The sequence below is a fragment of the Symsagittifera roscoffensis genome, chromosome 1, assembly GCF_963678635.1.
Source record: "Symsagittifera roscoffensis chromosome 1, txSymRosc1.1, whole genome shotgun sequence".
Classification (NCBI taxonomy): domain Eukaryota; kingdom Metazoa; phylum Xenacoelomorpha; order Acoela; family Convolutidae; genus Symsagittifera; species Symsagittifera roscoffensis.
The window spans coordinates 31,776,366-31,800,814 of NC_087062.1; the positions used below are offsets into that span (position 1 = coordinate 31,776,366).

A 24,449-nucleotide genomic window follows, 5' to 3' on the forward strand; every position below is an offset into this window, starting at 1 on the left:
AAATATCGGGTTGACCAAAAATGCTAGTCTTACATTTTTCATGCAATTCCAAAAGTACAAGAAATTGCATGAAAAGTCTATGATTAGTGATTTTTCATATATGGAAACAGCATGACTAGCGTTTTTCCATAGCTCAAAAATACTGATTTTTCGAATTTTACTTTGTCAAAACTTTTTGATTTGTGATGGTAACCGAATACAATGACAAAAACCTTCTCGCCTGAAGTATGCTTTGGAAACGGCCTGAAATGTCTTACGTATGTATTTGGCAAATACATAAGTATGAAAAAGTATCATACTTTTACTCTTTGGCAAAAATTTCAAAGATGATTTTTTTCATAGTTTGAATTTTTAATTACTCATGGCTTGTTTAGGATTACATAAACTTGCCATTAAAATTAGAAAAAAAAGAAACAAATGTCGACTAGAACGCGTGTTTAAAGTGCATACAAGCCAAACATGACTGTTGATTTAATGTCTATCAAATCTGTCTGTCTGTCTGGCAGATCAGATGAAGAAATGATCCAATGGTTCCATTGGTGCCAGTTGTTTACCTGGAAAAATAAATATTCCGATTTGATAACTCTTGTTCATTGCAAGTATAATAAACTGTTCGATATTGGCAATTTATTTTCTTAAAGAGCTGAACATTGCCGGTTTTTTCCTCATGAAAGCAAACTTTTTGGCTCGTTTTTTTTCGGCTCAGGTATTGGTTTGCCAGTGAAACTTCCTTCTATTCCATTCGATCTCTAAAGACCCACAAGATAAGTCCAAAAGTTGCTGTTACTGAGTTTACGACCCGAAGCAGTCACAGTACTAGATGAATTTTGAAATATAGCTTCTGAACAAATCACTTCTATATTTAGCTCTTTATTTCTCCACGATTCATAGTTGTAAGTCTCGCTTTAAATGATTTGAACAAATTGAACTAGTAAGGAACAGAAAATTGAAAAAGATGAAATCGTTAAAACTGATGAAAATACAGACGAAAAAAAGCATAAAAAAGCAACACTGGATAATTGATAACATTAGTTGGGTGAGCCTTTTCACTATTTTTGCAGCTTTTCATTCCATGTTTTTTTTTGAACTTGTAAACGTTAACAATCTTTTCAGCAGATTCTCTAATAATCTTAACGCCCATCTCATTAAAAAAATTACTTTGAATCTCTTGAAAAGCTGAACAAATCCACCTGTCAATTAGAAAAAATAATGATACCGCTTTAAAAAACATATCCTAAGTTTCTAGGACAAAATGTAACTCGAGATTATTTAATTTAGTGGCGTTGAATGCTAATTGAATCCCAGTTATTTTCTCTAACTTCAAAAAAGTATTGAGAATGACTTCATAGCCGTTACGATATTTTGGTTAATATATTGTTCAATGCTGCTATTTTCAATTACAGAGTGATACCAGTCTGTCAATATCATCAGAAGTCTAACTTGGGTAAAGGTAAGTTGGAAGCTTCAACAATGTCGTTTAAGTAAAATGCTCAGTTATAATTAGAAACGCAAGTAGAAATTATGTTTTAACATCAACCGACACTAGCATGCCAAGGGTGGGGGTGGGGGAGGTTGGGCGAGCGTTTTCCACTCCGCCTCAACTCTGGAAGCCAAACTTTTCGATAGAATTCTTCCTTTTTGACAATTTTAGGACAGCAATTACTGGTTGACGAACCGTAAAACTTTCTGAAGTCGCCAATTTTCAATGTTTTCGAGCGTGGAAAAAAATAAGTTTCCGAAATTTTTCATACTATTGTTTTTCTCTTTTTCGGAGACATTTTACTCAAACATAAGAAACGATAATACTTACTGTAGGGGCTCTTAGCCAAAAAAAGATGCGATGCAATGGAAGGGAACCAAAAAAGACTTCTTAAGTAGCGAAAGGGTCGAGGCTGTTAGATCAATGTTCTCATTCCATTTCTTCTCTCTTCTCACAACCCTCACCCCAATCACAAGAATAGGTGTGACCGAGCTTCGTCTTTCACTTAGCAAGATAACTCAGTATAACCTGGATAACCAATCAAGCGGGAGTTCACAATAAACTTAAACTTCCATAACAAAAATATCCTCAGAGAAACTGCCAAACATGAACCGTTTTTTTTTCCTATAAAACTTTCAGCCGGAGTTTCATTATCAAAAACTTAGAGTTGTCGTGTTTCAGTAATTTACTCGTCAGTGTTTAAATTACTTTTTGACAGCACGCTATTGTTTTAATAAGTTTTGGACATCATGGTAATTTGCCATTAGTCTACGAAGCCAGTAGTTTACTTACTTTTGTAAAAACCAACAGGTGAGAACTCAATTCAAAACTGTAACCACTTCGTACTTCATCTAGCTTAGTTGCAATCAATATTAATATAGTTAGTTCAACCAATTCGTGCCTAGTCGGAACCCAACATCAAAGAATTTTATATGGCGCTATCGGCAGGATTCAAATCTTCGCCGTCTTTACCTGTTTCGGACATTTTATTCAAACGAAACCCCTCGAGATAAACTCACAGCCAAGAGAACAGCTTGTATATCCTTTAGATGTCCCAGCGGCTTTAGTCAATCTCAAATTAAGAAGTAGGAACAGAGGGAAAAGCTATCTAGTCTGACGAAATGAATCTAACGAGGAAAATAGACACAGGAAGGTGGAAGATCACGCAAAGTTTAACGAAAAGATATCGGCATAAAAATTGATAGCAGTTGTATCCAGAGCTAGGAAAATGCGAAAAAATGCTTTGCAAAAATCAGCAAAACGTTTCGCAGAATCTCGGAATACCTTTAAAATGACATTTGCCATATGGTTATACCTTAGGGCACGGCAGGGTAAGGCATGCCATCATCAATGTGGTGTTTTTTCAGCGTTTAGAAATTGCAAGTTTCTTTGATTGGTAGATAAACCACACAGTTTTCACTGATTGCGTTCCCTCGACCAAACATGAATTTTTGGTCCGATTTTTTCTTTTTTCTCTGCATGTCTCTCTGTCCATTTGCTAGTAAAAACTTTTCAATCATGTCCCTGCTTTTTAGTATCATCTCGGATGTCTTAAACGGATCTTGGAAACGTTTAATTCTTGTACATAACAGCCTTATGATATTTCGGGCGGACTCCTTCCTTTCTCAGGGATTCGATTCCCCTCACCAACCAAAAAGTTCCCACTTTAGTTTTTTTTCTGAAATATTTTTTCGTCCAATCAATCCTTAAATTTTTCTAAAGACCGCTTCGGCGTCAATATATATTAATTTTTACAAGAAGCGGGCTCCGAAATAAAACGCAATTTTTTGGTCAAAAGTTTCCAAAAAGTGTCCAAAAACGACGTTTTTGACCCTTTTTTTTAAATTTTACCTGCAGCGCAGAAAACTTAGTCAAAATGGAATCATTAAGGCGTTTCGGAATCGCTCAGAAAATCAATTTGGCCCTTTTAAAAAAAAGTTCGGCTAAACTTTCGATTCTAACTACCAAATCTGACTATTCGACTTTGGCGTAAGCATCCAATTGGTAGTTACCGGTAACTGCCGGATAAATGGGTTTTTTCGAAGATTGAATTATAGGTTTCACAAGGATGACCCATTTTTCAAGAGCCTCCTTCATTTCTATACTTCTTGCGAACTATGAAATTAACTGGGAGACCATATGGTTAGTGCCCGGTCATATTTGGAAGGGAGAAGGCGCGGATAAGGAATATTCGTTCTGTTTATGGCGCATTCGTTTTCTCATTAAACCAGTCAACCTTGAGCTAAGCATTTACTTTTCATAGCTCTACATTAAAATTGGTAAATTTAAAGTTAATCAGCTGAAGATAAGATTCAATTTATTACATCCATCTTTGGAATTTTCATGGAAATACGACCAACTAGGCCATAGAATAGTCGATGGTCTGTAAAAACAATAAAACCAAAAAAGAAAAAGGTGGAAACTGGTTCGCACTTATCACTGGTTATCACTTTGGCAATAACTGTTAATGGGGTGCCGCATAAAGTTCAACTGTGCTATCTAAATATTTGTTCATTTCACAGGCCACTGACTATCATTTCATCAACATCATCCTCATCATCACTTTTACTCAATCAAAGGCAGCTGCTTTCATCATTGATCACAGTTCAGAAACAATCAACGCCAGAAAGCGACCCAAAATTATAAAAATCAGATCAAAGTAACATCAGCAGCTCGTCAAAAAATGAATCCCGTCTATTTCTGCCTTGGTAAGTAGCCTCCATCCAAAATTTTTTTGTGTTTTGACATCGCCTTTTTTTTAAAGTATTTATACAATTCTTGATCTTTGAAAAAAAAAGATTTCTAAATTATATTTACTCGCGCATGGCAAAAGTACTTAACATTGATTTTTTTTCTGATTATTATTTCAGAAACAGATATTATTATTGATATTATAAAGCAAAATCAGACGCAATCATTAACAAAAGAATGTCTGCATGCTGTCAAACATTTTCTTTTTTTCATGACCATCATGAAATACAAACTGCATGAGAACGATAAGTAATATATTTACTAAAGCAGTCGTAATAGTCCAGTGGGACTTGCTTAATGGAAACAAAATAGCCATGATACGGACAATTACAGATTCACTTTGAACAGTTATTAACTCACGTTTTGCTTTTTAAAAAATCGGCGATGACATTATTAGAAAGAAGGTTTTTTAAGATCTAAGTTTCCATTTAAGCGAGGAACAATTGAGAGCCATTTCTTTCTCAGACCAATTTCAAGTGATGAATTGATTCTTAGACTTGATCAAAATAGAATTCTGTGCACAGTTCCAACAGCTCTGATTGAAATTACCCGGACACAAAACAAAAATGCATTTCCTCAAATTGGGTTAACTTAAGGCAAAATAATGAAAACAAGAGTTGCTAATGTATTTTTTAGAACTGATTTGTAGATTTTTTTTGCAAAATTGTTCCCCAAGTTTTCGACTCTTTGTCTGTTTCGGCTCTATTTGACTTTATTATAACTACGCAAAAATTTCCGGGTGATTTGTTAAGAAATTACATTGAAACAAGCGTCATACTCAGCCCAACGAAACAAAACTAAAACAAGTGAAGGAGCCATCAAAAAATGTAGGAGCTTGAACTAATGTTTGAAAAAATTTCATTCAAATTTTGAAGCAAACTATCCAAATTTTTGTGCTCGGAGTAGTTTTTTCTTTCAACAATTTCGACTATTGAAGTTTTCGACCAACATTTTTTATACCTTCTGAAAAACATTGCATGGATTCGTTTTCGAGATTCGTTTTCATCGCTTCCCTCGTCATCACCAACCATAGATGTTCTTTTTTCGGATTCTATGGTTGGAGGTGGGGGGGGGGGGGGGCTGATAGCCGATGTAGACACTTGTCACGCTTGTCCATCTTGTACTCCGCCATTTACTCCTTTCGACGAGTTTCCAATTTTAAACAAATGGTTTTAGAAAAACTATTTCACCTGAAAGAAAATAATGATGCCTGAGCTTAAAACGTTAAAGATATATATGTTTCCTCCTTGTAAAATTTGAAAAAATGACGGCTCGCATTTTTTTCAAGAAGAGTTTCGATGATTGAAAATTAATTTAAACTTCCTATATCAATGAATTAACTCAAAAAAAATTAAACTGTGAGCTTTGAGTCTTTTATCATTCAAATTTTTGAAGTTTCTTCTTCATTACTCTGTTATTTCTAGTTTCGAGGTTGAAAAATAATGCGAACGTTTTATTTGCGCAATTCGTTTTCATGAAATCACCGTTTCAAATTGTGTGAATTTAATTTACACCTCTATGTCAGAAAGGTTTCTATGTACAGCCAAACCCAGCCATAAACTTGAACCTGAAGGTCATTGAAAACAAAACAAATCTTTTAATTCAAGTCAACGTTATTTGAACACAACTTGGTTTAAAAAAAATAGACTTCAGCTGCGCAGTAAAGTGCCCAGGAATGTAAGTTTTCAAAAATTAAAAAAGCAAGTTATCAAATTTTTAAAATAAGATTACAAATTATTTTGAAAGAAATTAGTTGAGCTTAGGAAACGAGAAACTTTTGATTTAATATAAAGCCAAAAAACAAGAACAAAGCAAAATGAAAAGAAAGCAACTGCAATGCGACCTTAGTATTGAGGCTGCACAGACCGTCCTAGCCGGTTTCGCGCAGGTACAATTCCCACCTAAGTAATTTCATTGATGAAACACCAATGAACCAAACACGCCAAAACATAAAAATAAACTCTCCGTAACCGGATTCGAACCCCCTTCCCACCCAAAAAAAATTGTATTTTGTTAGTTATTTAAGTTTATTCATAAAACCGCCTTGGCCGTCCTTGATTGACTGGTTCCCGCCAAAGTTTTTACCAAAAATGTGAACATGTTTTCACGCAAAAATCTCGGTGCTTCGTGCTAGCCGTTGAATATTGGTTGTTCATGAATTTTTATCGAATATTTTTACAGTTTGGAAAACAGAAAGGTCACTTTTAGGCCAAAATTGGGCGGACGTAGGCAAAATTTCATCGTTTCAGAATACAATTTGAATCTATAGCTGTTTTTCATCATTGCAACAGAACTGCGAGCACAGTTTTTAGTTTAAATAATTTTTCAAAAAAATCTACTTTGAGCAAAAAAGTATCTTAGGTAACTAATTTAGTTTGGAAAAACGGTGGAACTCATGAGAGAAAAACTGAAACATATTTTCCTCATAACATGCCAGAAAAAAAAACTAACGTAGATTGAGCACCGTTTCTTGTGTAGAAAACAATTTTAACTAAGTTTTAATGTCTGCTGTCTTTTATGTTGTACTTTCGATTGCTTTTTTTCTTTTCTCATCTCAGAACGATATTAGTTTTTAAGTGACTCCAAATTTCCGAAAACACAGTCCATCTCATAGTAAAAAATACTTGTATATATCCGATTTAAGGTCTCAATTCTACATTAATTTAATTTTGTGCATCAGACAGCGCACTCAGTACGAAAACAATATATATATCAAGCAGCAATCATAATCTAAACTAAATATTTTTAACTTCCAGGAACCTTTCTATGAGCAACCACAGAACATTGTTTATGCAGTACCGTATAAATTGATGTTTTTCTGGAATGGGAAAATTTCAGGAGAAAAAGCAAAATGAGTGAAATATCGCTCGTCAGATTTTAAGAATCCGTTATCAAATAAAGATAAAACTCAGTTTTTTTTGAAATTTTTTCTAGATAAATCGTTTTTGCTCAATTTCTAACGTTATAGAAAAGTGTTAGAAATATACATGGCTATGCTTAGTTTGTATTACACGCCATGATTTCACATCTGACTATCCAAGTTACCAGGCTATAAGCAGAACAGATTGTTTTTGATACAAACTTTGTGATTTTTCCATTGTTTTTGAAAATTTGAAAAACAAATCAGAAACTAGAAAAAAAATTGTAGTAGAGAATTGATTCATGTTTGAGAGTTATACAATTTTTCAAAATCTACGGCATTGCGACAGTTATAAAATAAGACACACAAAAAATTGGACAATACCAATAAATTTTGAATTAAAATTGCTTTGTTAAAATTGTAAAACGAGTGCGAGAATGACTTTTTTTGATTGCCTGTTCCATTTCGGCTAAAACAATCTGATTTGCCTTTCACCACACCTAAACGTATTTTGGTTTTGATTTTCCACCATCGAAATCAAGACTGAAAAGGTTTTGAGATGACACCAAACCAAAAAACAAGTTTTCTTGTGGCTTTCAGAAAATGCCTTTAATTCTTAGTAAGAAGCATTAGACAGCTCAAACCTTGATTATGTGAGTTTATGAATTGAAGTTTTACAAAAACAAAACTTCCGCCCCCCTTTCAGGGATTCAGGGATTCGACCCCCTGCCGACCCAAAGGGTCCCCCTTTGGTACTTTTTAAGAAATCCATTTTTGGCCGACGGAGCCTGAAATTTTTCTAAAGGCGCCTTTGGCGCCAATATATACTAATTTTAATGGGAAGCGCGCGCCAAAAAAAGCGCGATTTTTTGTCAAAATTTTCCAAAAAGTGCCCAAAAACGGCTTTTTTGACCTGTTTTTTTTCTTCAAAAATTTGCCGAAAATTTGGCCAAATCAGCGTCTTCTGGCCAAAACTTTTCCAAAACATTTTGAAAACCCACCCCCCCCCCCTCGAGAAAATCCTAGATCCGCCTCTGATTTTTTCGGCTCTTCCGCGTATTGTCCTTTTCAGGCTTACAATAGCTTATATTCGGCGTTATTTGAAAAATATTTTTTTTGCAATTGTTACTGATTCAGCAGCCGGCTATTCTTCTACACATTCTTTTGATGATTAAAATCAGTGGCAATAACTTTCATTTTCCATCAGTTGGAAAAGTATTTGGCTATAAACAGGTGTGTAGAAAAAGATAATGCCTACAATTTTAAAAAATCTTCTACTAAGAGGTGATTCTTTTTGTTTCAGTAACTATTCTCGCTGCCTCATTGGGTGAGTCATCATACTCCACCCATCGGACTCTAACCCAAAGCCATAAGTGTGGCCCAATGCCATTCTACACAATCATGTCCATGGCCCGATCCATAGACGACTTTTGTTCAGTCTACCCTGGTGCGACAATTGAGTTAGTGGCCCAGCCAACAAACAGTGACTTCGGATTTGAATCGTACAAACAAGACGAACATAAGAAGGCGCTCGGAGTTTTCAGATTGGCCGAAAGCCAGGATCCCGAATCGATAATGGGCAAAAGGGGGAGCTATGGGAAGAGAATAGGCGTATTCAGGGTTTCCGAAGGCGGTGATAAAGACCAGGCATTATTGGGAAAAAGGGGAATCTACCACAAAAGAATGTTCAGTTCATAATCAAAACAATAACTGAGATCTCAAAATAGGCCGGATAATTTTTTATTAAAATTGTTTAACCAAGTTGAGTAATTGTCAAATTATCTGCCGTTGATCTGAACTGTATAATTTATTGTTTGGTGAAACGAAACTTGTTTTCAAGCTGATTTTCAAAACATTTGAAAAACCTAACTAGGTAAGAAAAGGAAACACTGTCGTCTACAGTGCTTCAACGGTGAAAGTGTTCGGAACAACGAAAAACCTCTTCAATTATCCATGCCAGTTTTTCAAAAAAGTGTTTATTTGAAATTCATCTTTTTTTCCGACCGACAGAAACCAAAAAGACGTTTTCTGTACCAAGGTTTATTAAAAGTTATAAGAAAAGTGCGACTGTACAAATGTTATTTCTAGAGCAAGCGTGCATGAAAATGACCTATAATTCGGATAGTAAAAGAAATTTTATTCAAAGTCGATCTGCAGTTAAAAAATATGGCTAATTTAAAACGCGCTCCAAATTTCTTTTTAAAATGACAGGCCCTTAATGCTCCTCATATAGATTATTAAAATAATTTGATTACACTCGCGGGTTAGCGAGCGAAGTGTTATGTCAAGAATCCATTTTTTTTCTAACCAACTCGCATAGCAGTGGCAGTTTGAAAGCATCTATCATATCTACTCCAATGGTGGGTAGTTTTTGACTATTGTCAAGTGAGCATAGAGCAGAGGCGAGGACGTGAGACTCGTAACCTTGAGGATTTACCCGCGTTGACCTCCATAAACCAAAAAAGCTTATCTTACAATTCCATACATCAAATTTCTGGTCAAATGCTAATCATAAAATTTTCATGCATTTTAAAAAAAATCATTATGCAAACCGAAAAAAAACTGAAAAAAACTGTGAAAATTGAAAGTTGTATGACTAGCATATGTGAAAACAAACGTTTATCCAAGTAAAATTGAAATTCCCTCAAAATTTTTTTTCAACCGCAAATCGAATTTTGTGTTCCAACCAACATTTTCCAAAAAAAATTTTGCATGCAAACTTTAATTTTTCGTCCGCATAACACAGTCCTGGATACACAAAAATTGAAGTTTTTTCCCGTTTTTCTGGATAACTTTTTTCAAACAGAAATCCAGACGATCAACCCTTTGGTGACTCTAGTTTTGAGTAAGCCATGGGTTTAGTCACTTGTGTTCGGTCACGGACACATCCCAAAAAATTTGAGAAAATTTTTTAAAAAATCAACTTTTTGGTTTATGAAAAAATACTTGTCCTACAATTTCCATATATGAAAAAAAACTTAGCTTAGAGTTTTGTTTACATTTTCTGCGTTTACAAAGTGAGTTGTACAAAATTATTATGGAATTGTACAAAATTGTATGATAAGCATTTTTTCATATATGAAAATTGTAGGACAAGCATTTTTGGTCAACCAGGGTATGTTCAATTCCAGTACAACTTAAAACTTTAAAGTCCAAATTTGATTTTTAGTTTTCTTTTTTTTTCTTTATTTCATCTTTTAATTTGTTTCAAGCTACTTTTTGCCGTTTTCTTGCCTGTGATTGCGAAGGCCAGCTTCGCGTCAACTTAGATTATAAAATTTTATCTTTTTGTTTTTCCCCGACATCCAAATTACAATAACAAAACTGCTCGTATCAGGGCGAAGCCCTAAATGTTTCGACTGCTTTTTAACGTCTATGGAGCAGTTTTAACCTGAAAAAAAATATATATAATAAAATAAGATGAAATTTTTTTAAAAGTTTGAGTTTTTTTGTGAAAATTCCCCCCCCCCCCCCCGCTTGCCTTTAAAAGTACAAAGTGGTAGATTAGGCAAATAACGTGAGGCAGTTAAGGCAAAGGAAGTTAAGGCAAATAACGTGTTTCAACCAATTTGAAACGATTTTTAAGATGGATTAAATCTCTGCTGACGCGTTAATAGCGCGAAATATATCGCGCGTTAATTGTCCCAAATTGGCAGAAACGGCAATCTTTAAAACCCTTATAAGTTTATGAAAAATGACCACAGGTGAAATATCAAATTTAAGCTCAGGAAAACAATACCATTTGAATGATATATAAAATTCCATCAAAAATGGCTAGTTAAAAATTTTAAATTTGTCTATAGAAAAAAACCACCCCGAGCACAAAAATACCTTTACTTTCGTTTCGAAAGTCGGAACAACAAGACTGCTCGTATCAGTGCAAAGCCCTAAATGCTCTGATTATCCATAAACTGGTCTCGAATTGTTTTTGCTTAATCCGATAATGACAAACTATGAATTTTAAGCCGAATATTAAGAACCGTGTATGAAACTAATAAGACCAATTTGCGTGCCTCAATTGAATTTGGAACGATTTTGTTGAACGGGATAATTCGACACGCGTAAATAATGCGCGTTGAATTTTCAGTATCAAAATATCACAGTGTTCTTTTAGTCAGGTTTGTCTATTTGTGAGCGTTTCACAGCAATCTGTAAGTCAGAATATTCTAGTGGTGAGCGCGCCTCTACTCACGAAGATCTATGGATTAATCCGCTGAGGGTAAATTTTTGAGAGTTGGTCTGAATTCTGAATAAAAAAACCATCCCGAGCACATACAAGACTTACTTTCCTTGAAAATTGGAACAATAAGTATTAAATTGGCGTCGTACAGGGAGTTATTAAAATTTTTGATCGATTCGTTTTTGTCTTCAAAATGCAATGTACAGAAGTATGTGTTCACGTTTTAGACATATGGGGAATTATTTTACCAAATAGTTTGTTAATTCAAAATGGAACAATTTGGAGCGCAAAATAATTTGTGATGTCAGCTTCATCGGAGCGGCATTAGGAAGAAGGTATTATTTTGTACAATTTTACAAAAAACTTAATTTTTTGATCAAAACCTTCCAAAAACTGTCCAAAAACGGCGTGCTTGGCCTTTTTTTGAATGTTTCCTCTTTTTACAGTAGTTTTCAATTTTTTATTTTGTTTTTAAAACTTCCCTACGCGCTCGATTTCAAATACCAAGTGCGATATTTTCATTTACTTACAGTTTTTTTTAGAACTATTAAGTTGACTCAGTTGACTGAAATCAATAGGTAAAAATTAATATGTCGCACACGCTACGCGCTTACATAAAACTGGACAAAAAGAAATCATTATGCAAAAGTTCTGTCGAAAATGGTATATAAAAAAGTTGAGAAATTGTCAAAGTGAACATGGAGCTGAGGCAAAGACAGGAGACTCGTAGCCTTCTGGATTTGTGCTCTTCCCTCCCTAGTTTTAAAAAGTCAAAATTCGAACCAATTCCCTTCACAGAATCAAACACAGAAAATGAATTTTTTCTATCTTTTTCTCTAATTCATCTAAAACCAGTGTTCGTCCACACTTGCAATTATTGGATCTGAATTTTACATATGATGTATTATAAAACTAATAATGAATGACAACTGAAAATTTGGTTACAACTTGGTGGCTGGAACTAAACATGCATAACATCATCAGTCTCATCAGCGCTCTCATGAGTAGGTGACTCGTAACGGTCCTCCAGCGTCCACAGACCCCTCAAGCTTTCCAGGGGTGCGTTGAATCGAGGCACCTTGTGACTGGTGGCGATGAATTCGTCAACACATTCGTCAATAAGCTCTTCGGGACAGACACTGGTACACCAGCGAACTCTAATTCGATTCTTGTTTGCCGGATTTACGAGAAACATTGCCAGCTGGTCACTTGCACATTCTTCCCAGCCGAACAGTACCTGAAAAAAGCTAGTTATTGAAAATTGTTTTCACTAAGGCGTTCAAGATTACTAAACGGTCTTATGAAACGATATGGCGAGATATTTTAGTTGCCGAAAAAGTACTTCGATTGTTACAAATTTCTGATTCATAGTGCGAAAAGCAATAAGTCTGGTTCAAAGTTTCGGGTTAACTTATTTACTTTTTTGGTACAAGTTTTAACTTCGCATTTTAAAAAATGTAGTCATACTAAATTTGTTTTCAAGAAGGAGCAATTAATTTATAGTTTACAAAACCGATGCTTAAAAATTGCCATGTTAGAAGAACAGCAAAAAGGCCAGTTAGCTGCCTATCGAGTGGTGCCTTCGTTGATATTCTCATCGTGAACTGATAGTTGCTTTCAACTTACGGGTAGAATAGTTTCCCTCAAAGTTGTCTCTGATCCCGTGTGACCTATGTACACAATGTCCACATTTGACACGAATGCGGCTGACTTCACGACTCCTATCTGGTAAAGACCAGAGGCGATGGGTGCGATTGAGAGTGCCTCGTCACGTGACATCCATGCGCCAGCCTCCGCCTTCCACTTGGCCGAGTGGAAAACTCGCTGGAGTGCCAGATAATCACCGGAGCTGAGGAAGCGAAATCATAAAAAGGTTCCTATTTACAGAGAGCCGAAAATGGAAGGATCTGGGGCAAATTTAAGTGGAAAAGGGCGGCATATTTTGGGTAGTACTTCCAAAAACGTGCCAGAACACGGACTTTTTGTCTAACTATGTTGCAAAATTTGCCTGGGGAAAAAGGTTTTTGGCTAAGAAGGGTTTTAAATGGCTACCATTTTCAGCTCAGACCACTAACTTTCATGCTTCTTCAAAAAAAAGAATTAAAAAAATCTTTCGTCTTAAATCAACGGTTTTTTTCATTCGATCAATCAATAGTTTGAAATGTACTTTCTTCCCAAAAAAAATCTTGGAAAATAAAAACCCAACAATTCCAACTGAGTTCACATTTTCAACTTCGTTGTAATTTTCGTCTTTTTTTAGTTAATTTGATCAAAAGCTAATTAGGCTGCTGGATAAAATGTTACTTTGTCGCAGCTAATTCTACTTTATACAGTTGGAAGAATAAGAGAATAAAAGTGAATTAATCTAAAGTTAAATCATTAAAAAGTGACGAAGCATTCTCTCCGCCGGAGATGATGAGAGAGTGAAGGTCAGACGTAAGTGATACATAAATCATTAGCTAAACTAGAATAGATATTAAGTGGAATCACATCATTCCTCTAAGCAGGAAAAAATTCAAATTGCAAAATTAACTAATTAACTAACTAACTGCTCATTTTCTCCCTTTCAGGAAACAAAATGAAATTTTAAGCGTCATAAGTGAACTATGTTAGGGTTAAGATTATCGAATGGATTCAATTTAGGAGATTCAACGATATGAAATTAATATATGAATTAGAATAGGTAACCAACATCCGCCGGATGTAAACGAAGTTAAATTCCTTGAAATGTAACTGAGTCAATATGGAATCAGCGAGCTGGAGTAAGTAGGTTACTGCTACAATTTAAAGATAGACAATCATTAAGCTGGATATACACTCTGATCCGAAGGAATGATAAGGTTAGTCTAAGTAATATAACAATCCAAAGAGTTTTGTAATAAATGGACAGCACCGAAAAGGCAAAAAAACTTGTAAACAGTTTTATGAATTAGCAGTTTTTATAGCAGTTTATAAAGTTTTCAAGTTCTGCATTAAATAGTTCGCTAGCAAGGTCCATGTTTCCGTCGCAATTGTCGATAGCGATTCTTAACGATTCGTCGGTCAAAGAAGAGGAGTGTATGTCTGACGAAGAGGGGTCTGAAAAAACGGTCACTGCCTCCAAAGGAGTTTTCTGGTGAGACGAATAAGAAGTTTCGTTGAGGTTGTTATCCAGGACAATGGGGTTTGATGCAGAGCCAGAATTTTCTTGAGATTTATTGATAACACCTTTATAATAGCAATTACCGTAAAATTTCGGCAGGCCCTTTTTTCGACTTGAACGACGTAGGGTGGTTCATTACCGGAATTAAATGGAGGCTGAACGGTTGAAATTGCTTCATCAGACGAGTCAACCATCTCGTAAGCCGGGAAGTTCACTGGCGGATCCTCGTTGATTGTTTTTGCTGAAATATCCTTCGGGCCCGTTTCTTGTGAGGTCGCAATTGGTTCCGCCGGGATGATGCTGCTTGGGCACTGTGATGTTATCAACTCGTCGTCTTGGCTATCGTTCAAAATCTCATCCTTAATGTTATTTTTTGCTTTACGAGATTTAGCAGTGTTATTATTGCGCTTTAGGTCATTTAGTGAATCGGAAATAATTCGGTTCCTAACCACGTCTCTAGACGGAAAACCTCCAGCTATCCATTCCCAATCGCTAATATTGGAGGTAACCGAAGGAACAAACATGGACACGTCAGAAGCAAGATAACCTGGAATACTAGTCGATTTCTTAGATCGTGGTGGCTGTCATCGAGTAGGGTTGTTCTATTTGATTTTTCTATTTGATAAGGGTAATTCTATTTGATTCCTGGTCTTCGGTTGTTGATTTCTTGGTTAATTCGATTTTCAGAGTTTCGCACGTCTCGGACCTTTTTCAACATTAGGGTTAGAAAGTATGGGAACGGTATGTTGCCTCTAAAAGATCGAATTTTTGAAGAATTTGATTTAGGAATAGCGATGTCTGTTTTTCTGATTATTTTTCCATCGGATAATTCTACAGTCGTACTGGAGGTATTTCTGATTTTTTGATTTAACACTTTTAAAACGGATTTCCATTGATGCTCTCGTTCTTTTTCCGAAAAATTTTACCTTTATATGGACTTTGGAGGGGCATTCTACACGAGGAGGTTTTTGAGGGAGACGGGTAATTTGATTCGAATTCCTTCTCTGTAGGTGTCTGATTCTTCATGGGGATCAAAGTATTTCTGTATCCATCCTCCACTCATCTGCGTGCCAGTCCTTTGCTCTTTCATTGGAAAGTGTCAATTTTTCTTCGTCTAAAATTCCATTGGGCGGTTTACCAGATGTCAGTTGTTTCCAAATAGTGACTGGTTTTATATTAAAATGTATTTCGAAAGGAGAGCATTTACTTTTTGATTGTTAAGAGGACCGAAGGTTCCAGATAGTTTTTGAGACAACATCTTGTAATGTACATTTTTCAAATTCGTGGGCAATTGCCAACAGTTTAATTTTTACAGTATAAACAAGGTTCTCAATTAATCTATTGGAGCGAAGTTCTCCTACTGTACAAAATTTCAATTTGATATTGTTCGAATTGCAAAACAATTTGAAATCCTGGCTTTTAAAACAAGATACATGATCTACACAAATTTAGCAGGGTATGCCATGAAAAAATATGTAGTTTTGAAGGAATTTGATAACTATTTTTGACGATGTATATGTAGTAATTTTTTCCGAATGAATTTTTAAAAATCGGTTGTTGCAAAGTAAAATATATTTATCTGAGCCCCAGTGAGAATCTAGAGGACCGGCGAAATCTAAGTTGGGTTCCAGTAAGGGGAGAAGTTTAATAGATTGAGAATTAAGAGTTATGCTTTTTAAATTTTTACACTTCTTTGTACATTCTGGACAATTTAGGATAAAATGATAATAAACCTGTCTGTAAATGTGGGGCCACCAGATGTATTGGGCTAAGCATTTTATTCCAAATGACCAGGATGTTTTTCATGGAGTGTTTTCATCATTGTATTTCTCAAGGTAAAAGGGATAACTATTTACCGTTCATGTATAATAATCCGTCGGATTCGTGTAAGTCTCGTACGTAGTGGTGGAAATATGGGAAATTTGCATTATTCGCCCCAACTTTGTTTTGAACTGTTTTTATGATAGAGCTCAACAGTGGGTCGTCTTTGGTTCGGAAAGCTCCTAATTTGGCATAAAATAATGAATTTAAATCTAATGGACAATCGGGCAACTTCAAAATTTCGCGCGGAATTTGTTTACAAGTTTTTCGTGATCTGATAACAATGGGAATTCTAAAGAAATTTTAATACCGGATGTGGACAGAATAATCAAAATTTCATTAATTTCCATTTAAACAATATTTACAATTTTTTTATCTAAGCTGAATTAATCATGATACAATTAAGAAAAAAAAGTATGAAAATGCTGAATTGGAAATAGACATTTTTAAAGAGTTAATATTTGAATAATCCGAAAGAATACTTTTTGAAGTACAAACTTCAGTTCGATGATTTGAATCTTAAATTGAAAAATTCGCGTAAATAGATTTTAGAACTGATGCTAAAAGGTAACTACGTAACCTTGCGTAATCGGAATTTTCCAAATTTGAGCCAATAGCTGAGCATGTCAGTGTTTATCCGAAGAACAAATTGCTTTCTTGGTTTTATCTATATTCGCAACTACAAGTTCATCGTCATAATTTGATGGGGTTAGGGTTTTTCCAGATGGAATTCTTGAAATTAAATCAGTGAATCCTTTACCTTTTCCTGCCAAGTGCTTAATTGTAAAATCAAACGGTAGTAAACAATCAACCCATCTTGTTAGTCTGCTGTGATATGTTTCATTCTCGTGGTTTATTGAAAGGACGGAAAATTTTGCTTTATGATCTGTAATTACTTCAAACTCTGATCCATAAAGGTAAATTCTATAGTGTTCTACCGCCCAAACTACTCCTAAAAGTTCTAATTTATAAGTGGAATCTTTAGATTTGTGTAGATTTAAAAACCGAGAGGCAAAGGAAATCGTTTTTCAGTAATTCCCGTGGAGTTGTTCTAGGGATGCTCCTAATTAGTTACGCGATGCGTCGATTTTTATTATAGTTTTACATTTTACATCGAAATGCATCTTTTCTGTCAGATTGATAATTTCTTGTTTGAATTTCTCGAAAGCTTTTGTATGGTCAAGATTCCAATGGAAAATAGATTTCTTTTTAACAGGACGGAGCGAGCTTTCGAAAGATACCTAATTTGGCACGAACTTATTATATTAATTTATGGACCACAGAAAGGGTCTGAATTCCTTCAGTTTTTTGGGGATAGGTTGTACTTTATTGCTTTTGTTTTATCCAACAACGGAAAAAATTTCATTACTTGACATTTTAAATCGCAATCATTTGATTTCTCTTTGCAAAAATGTGCATTTTGTCCACTTAATTGCAAAACTATAATCGTCAAACGTTGATAAGGTTTTGTAGACAATGTTTTTGTGGTCTAAGAAGCTTCCTTTGGATGCAATTAAAACGTCGTCTAAGTAAAAATTTGTAAAAGGAATCGTCCCTAACGTTGAGTCCATGACTGTTTGAAAATCGTTAGGTATATCGCCCAATCCATAAAAACCAGTTAAAAATTGATAAGTGCCAGTAATTTCACCGCCTACTATTCTAAAATTACACTGATTACTAGTAAATTTGCTAAGGGGAGTTGACTATAGGCATTTTTCCAATCCAGTTTAATAAATCGTACTTCTCCAACGGAATCATTTGAAATTTGTGCCGCTACGTTATCTACAAGCTCGTGAATATTCGGCATTTAGTATTTAATTTTGTAGATCTGCTTGTTGCTAAATTTTGAATCTAGTGCCAACTTGATCGATTTGTCTTTCTTACAAGTAATGACAATTGGGCTGATAAAGCGATCTTAATCGCAATTTTGCAACTTTTTAATGTTTCCCTCATTTTTTAGCCGGTTAAATTCAGTTTTAACTGAATCAAGTAAGTGGAGAGGAACGCGTCTACCTTTCAATTGGATTGGCTTTAAAGGTTCGTGAAAATAGTTTTTTATTTTCCCAATCCAATGAAATAGACTATTAAAAGTAATAGAGATGTGAGTTATTTCCTTGTTTTTTTTCCGCGGTGGAAATAAAATTTATTGACTTACACATCTTGTTCGTCTGGAAAAGGGGAAAGTATTTCTGTGATATTTCTATCCCCACTTTGGGAAGGTTGTCATTACCGAGGAGTTTTCTCTCGTGTCCTTCTGTCCGGAAGAAGTGGCAGTCATTGTGTGACCATCCATTTGAGAAGATCGGAAGTATCACTGTGCTGGAGATGTTGATGGCATTGTCTGTGAACCCGCAGTATAAGTCCTTGGTTGCTTTGTTCGCTGAATAAATTTTTAGATAAGGATCCCGTAACTTCAATTCATGTATATCGTTCTTCTTGACAAAATTGACCGGGCTATTAGAGTCCACTTGGATGTTTAAAATTACTTGGTTTTCCTTCCCGAGGCCAATATTTATTACTTTCTTAAGTTTTTTTCCATCATTGTCAAAAACTGTAGTTACAATTAATACAGAATAATTGTCGTTTTCATTTTTTCCAGATTCCGACTATGCATTGGTCACGCCACAACATTCTCTATTTACATGGTCCAAATTTAAGTCCGGATGATCCGACGGAATATATTCTGCGTTATCTACTGTTTGAGATTTTACAATGTTTACTACTTTTTTACGACAAGATTTACAGAGTCTGGTGAAACGGCCTTTATATTTACAGGATGTACAAGTTGTGTCTTTCGCTGGACAAACAACAAGGTGTCCTTTTAAAAAAATCCAGCCACATTTTATACAGATATTGCTCCGTTCAATATTTAGGGTTGGTTCTCTTTTGACGTTAAAAGGGTTGTAAGATTTGTTTACGGATGATCCGTTGGATTTAAAAGTATTTGTTGTTTTTAAATGGTTGGAAATTGTTTTTTCATCGATCAGGGCAACGTTAAGTGTTTTCCACGGTGGTAAGATTTCGGTCAGGAGCTTTCGTTGTATATCATATTTTTAATGTTATTTATGAAAATTTCCCTGATCCATTCGTCCTCTCCGGCGGCTATGTCACACTTTTCAGCCATTTCAGCTAAAGCTCCCCAAAATTGTTCTATTGACTCTTTGTCTCATTGTTTTTGTTTAACAACTTGTGCCTTTTGAATGTGACTTTTATTTTCCTGACAAAAGTGGTTGCTAAGTGTTCCCAAAACTCTTTGAAAGAATTTTGAAGTATTTTTACCTTATGTGAACTTCTGCCCAAAGATTCGTTTTCCCTCGATTCCTAGGGCTAAATAGAGGATAGAACGTAGTTTCTTGTCGGCTTCCCCTATTCTCATTCCGTTAAGTTTCTTGATTTCGGATTTAATAGATGCCGCTTCCTCGTCGTAATAGATGCCGCCCAAACGATTTAATAGATGCCACCCAAACGATTTAATAGATGCCGCCCAAACTACTCCTAAAAGTTCTAATTTATTAGTGGAATATTTGGATTCGTGTAGATTTACAAACCGAGAGGCAAAGGAAATCGTTTTTCAGTAATTCCCGTGGAGTTGCTCTAGGGATGCTCCTAATCCGTTACGTTACGCGATGCGTCAATTTTTATTATAGTTTTACATTTTACATCGAAATGCATCTTTTCTGTCAGATTGATAATTTCTTCTTTGAATTTCTCGAAAGTTTTTGTATGGTCAAGATTCCAATGGAAAATAGATTTCTTTTTAACAGGACGGAGCGAGTTTTCGAAAGATACCTAATTTGGCACGAACTTAATATATTAATTTATGGACCAGAGAAATGGTCTGAATTCCTTCAGTTTTTTGGGGATAGGTTGTCCTTTATTGCTTTTGTTTTGTCCAACAACGGACAAAATCCCTTACTGGAAATTTTAAATCGCAATCATTTGATTTTGACCACTTAACTTCAAAACTATAATCGTCAAACGTTGATAATGTTTTGTAGACAAGGTTTTTGTGGTCTAAGAAGCTTCCCTTGGATGCAATTAAAACATCGTCTAAGTAACAATTTGTAAAAGGAATCGTCCCTAACGTTGAGTCGTTTGAAAATCGTTAGGTATATTGCCCAATCCATAAAAACCAATTAAAAACTGATAGGTGCCAGTAATTCCACCGCCTACTATTCTAAAATTACACTGATTACTAGTAAACCTGCCTACGGTGAGTTGACTATAGGCATTTTTCCAATCCAGGTTAGTAAACCGTACTTCTCCAACGGAATCATTTAAAATTTGTGCTGCTACGTTATCTACAAGCTCGTGAATATTCGGCAATTAGTATTTATTTTTGTAGATCTGCTTGTTGCTAAATTTTGAATTTAGTGTCAACTTGATGGATTTGTTTTTCTCACAAGTAATGACAATTGGGCTGATAAAACAATCTTAATCGCAATATAGCAACTTTTTAATGTTTTTCCTCATTTTTAGCCGGTTAAATTCAGTTTTAAGTGAATCAAGTAAGTGGAGAGGAACGCGTCTACCTTTCAACTGGATTGGCTTTAAAGGTTCGTGAAAATGGTTTATTTTCATCTGATTTTTTATTTTCCCAATCCAATGAAATAGAATATTAAAAGTCATAGAGATGTGAGTGATTTCCTTGTTTTTTTCCATGGTGGAAATAAAGTTGATTGACTAACACATCTCGTTCGTCTAGAAAAGGGGAAAGTATTTCTGTGATATTTCTATCCCCACTTTGGGAAGTTTGTCATTAACGAGGAGTTTTCTCTCGTATCCTTCTGTCCGGAAGAAGTGGCAGTCATTGTGTGACCATCCATTTGAGAAGATCGGAAGTATCACTGTGCTGGAGATGTTGATGGCATTGTCCGTGAACCCGCAGTATAAGTCCTTGGTTGCTTTGTTCACTGAATAAACTTTTAGATAAGGATCCTGTAACTTCAATTCTTGTATATCGTTCTTCTTGACAACATTGACCGGGCTGGTAGAGTCTACTTGGATGTTTAAAATTACTTGGTTTTCCTTCCCGAGGCCAATATTTATTAGTTTCTTAAGTTCTTTTCCATCATTGTCGAAAACTGTAGTTACAATTAATACAGAATAATTGTCGTTTTCATTTTGTCCAGATTCCGACCATGCATTGGTCACGCCACAACATTCTCTATTTACATGGTCCAAATTTAAACCGGATGATCCGACGGAATATATTCTGCATTATCTACTGTTTGAGATTTTACAATGTTTACTACTTTTTTACGACAAGATTTACAGAGTCTGGTGAAACGGCCTTTATATTTACAGGATGTACAAGTTGTGTCTTTCGCTGGACAAACAACAAGGTGTCCTTTTAAAAAATTCCAGCCACATTTTATACAGATATTGCTCCGTTCAATATTTAGGGTTGGTTCTCTTTTGACGTTAAAAGGGATGTAAGATTTGTTTACGGATGATCCGTTGGATTTAAAACTATTTGTTGTTTTTAAATGGTTGGAAATTTTTTTTTCATCGATCAGGGCAACGTTAAGTGTTTCCCACGGTGGTAAGGTTTCGGTCAGGTGTTTTCGTTGTATATCAGACTTTTTCATTTTATTTATGAAAATTTCCCTGATCCATTCGTCCTCTCCGGCGGCTATGTCACACTTTTTAGCCATTTCAGCTAAAGCTCCCCAAAATTGTTCTATTGACTCTTTGTCTCATTGTTTTTGTTTAACAACTTGTGCCTTTTGAATGTGACTTTTATTTTCTTGACGAAAGTGGTTGCTAAGTGTTCCCAAAACTCTTTGAAAGAATTTTGAAGTATTTTTACCTTATGTGAACTTCTGCCCAAAGATTCGTTTTCCCTCGTTTCCTAGGGCTAAATAGAGGATTGAACGTAGTTTCTTGTCGGCTTCCTCTATTCTCATTCCATTGAGTTTCTTGATTTTGGATTTAATAGATGCCGCTTGCTCGTCGTCGTAACGTTTTTGTTCTGGGATATTTCTCTCTAACCTAGTTTTTCTTTTGGAATTACGATTCGGTTTCCGTCGGTTTTCCAGTTTTGGTGGACGAGGATGGTGTCTTTCCGATGGGCTTAGAAGATTCTCAATATCTACATTTTCTTTCGCGATGATTGCTAAGTGAAAAAGATCACTCCAATCTTCCCAAGGGATAGGTGGGTTCACTGTGTGGTTCTGCCAGAGTGGAGGTATTACTCTCATGCTAGATTCGTTATGTGACTGCGCCATGATAAATGTTATTTTTTTGCAGCTAATTCTACTTTATACAGTTAAGAGCATAAAAGGATAAAAGTGAATTTGTCTTAAGTTAAAACATTAAAAAGTGACGAAGCATTCTCTCGGCCGGAGATAATGAAAGAGTGAAGGTCAGACATAAGTGACCTGTTAGATTGATTACATAAGTCATTAGTTGAGCTAGAATAGACATCTAGACTAGTGTGAGTAGACACATGGTGAGAACTTCATGGATGTCTCAACAATCTCCTAAGTACCTATTAACGAGTTAACTATTTAAAAAAGTGAACGGTTCAGCATGTGCGAGTTCTGTACCAAGCAACGAAGCCCCACCCCTTTTGCAAAGGGGGGGTAGTTAAAGAGATCAGAACTGCATTATCCTACCTGGAAGCTGCATGCTCGGAATCAGTACCCGCGACAGCTAGTACATGCACTTCCCGGTGATCGTTGGAGAGGGTGGGTCTCTTGGCGAAGTTCTTACTCCTCAGTAGGTGCCGCTCCTTCTTGCTCAAACTCGTCTCCATTTCAAAAAAAAAAGATATACTATTCCCGTGGCATTAAAGAAATAACCAGTTCGACATAAGAGTAGAGAATTAGAAAGAGCAGAAAATCGTAAACTATCAACTTCAAGCTTAATTCCAGCTTAAATTTTAGGAGCCAAACTTTTGCTGTAAGCTGCAGAGTTAACCCCTACTTTAGCATTCATAAATGTGAAAAAAAATTTATTAAAAAGAAAAGGGAGAAATTGTCATGAGTAAGATACAAGCAATTATGGATTTCAATGTCACAGTTCAGTTTTAAATTTCATATTTGATCGCTATAAAAAAACTTCCTGTTGTATATTTCAAGTGCCAATCCATAAATAATTTTTTCTCGACCTGATTATAATTCTCAGCGTTAGTTTATTGGCGATAAAAGCAAGTGCACTAATTTATGAAACAAGCAATTTAGGCCGGATTGTAAATGTGATCCCACTTTATTGCATATTTCTACATGCAGCGGATGTCAGGATTAAGGGTTCTTTTGACCATTTAGAACAAGAGATTATCAAAACTTCATTCCTTATACTGACAGTCAGTTTGAATTGGTAGTTCGCATCAGAAGCCTAACGCAGCGCCAGTTACATAGAGGGTAACTAACAAGACTATCTGATTGATTTAAAAGTTACACAGAATGTTCCGAAGACTTTTCCAATGTTCATGCTAAAGGAAACTTAAAATACTCTTACAAGTCAAACGTCAAAATTGAGTTTTGTCGGTTTTTTTAACCACATTAACTGTTGTGGAGTTTTATGAAATTTTTAGAAAAGATTTTTTTTTATTTTAAATTAGTGAGACAAACCAACTGAGCTAAACTCATTATCAATATACTATAAAAAGACCAACTTGAGTCGGTCGAAACATCCCGGGTTTCACTTGACACAAAAAATTGAAAATATTGAAAAGTGTCGTCGGGGAATTTTCGGCGTGTCAGGGGAATCCCTTTGTCCTCTACTGTCAATCAATTTTTGCTTTTTATTCTATTAATAAAAACTTCTTGCTTTGGTTTTATCGAAAAGCTACTTGTCAATAAATGATATTAGCCCTCTAATGATGAAGAATGACATTTGTTATTATTGGGGGCATGGGTCGTTTTGGTTTGGTTGTCGGTTCATGGAAGCAAACACGTAGTCTGATTCTGAAGTTTTTTATAGAAAATTTGGCAGAAATGATCCTCCACCTGAAACGTGCAACTGAGTAGGAGTCATTATAATAAACCAAAAGTTTTAAGGGCTGCAAAGAAATAGTTTTACTCTGACTAACTAATTTTTTCTGCCAAAGTTTCACTTAGCGTTTTCTTAAATACCTTGGCAATAAAAGGTATTTAAAGAATCAAACTCAAAGTTTTCTCAATAAAGTTTTTTGTCTTTTTTCAGGAACCTCAAAAATTTATCGAAATGGGTTGAGTGATATATCATATTAAAGCCCTTTCAGTGTCGA

General features: G+C 35.3%; 1 protein-coding gene and 1 long non-coding RNA gene across 2 annotated transcripts; one reads left to right on the forward strand and one right to left on the reverse strand.

The window, feature by feature from the left end:
* Window positions 1-1,272: 1,272 nt before the first annotated feature.
* LOC134856464 (uncharacterized) lies at window positions 1,273-8,906 on the forward strand. Its single transcript, XR_010164820.1, has 3 exons — window positions 1,273-1,450; window positions 4,003-4,188; window positions 8,395-8,906. It is a non-coding gene; the product is annotated as an uncharacterized LOC134856464 (long non-coding RNA).
* A 3,326-nt stretch (window positions 8,907-12,232) lies between these two features.
* Window positions 12,233-23,377, reverse strand: LOC134856796 (uncharacterized). The gene is made up of 3 exons (XM_063873078.1): window positions 22,855-23,377; window positions 12,898-13,120; window positions 12,233-12,508 (listed from the first exon to the last, which is right to left on the reverse strand). The coding sequence occupies exons 1-3, from the start codon at window positions 22,992-22,994 to the stop codon at window positions 12,233-12,235; spliced, it is 639 nt and encodes a 212-aa protein (XP_063729148.1). The 5' UTR covers window positions 22,995-23,377.
* Between the last annotated feature and the right edge of the window lie 1,072 nt (window positions 23,378-24,449).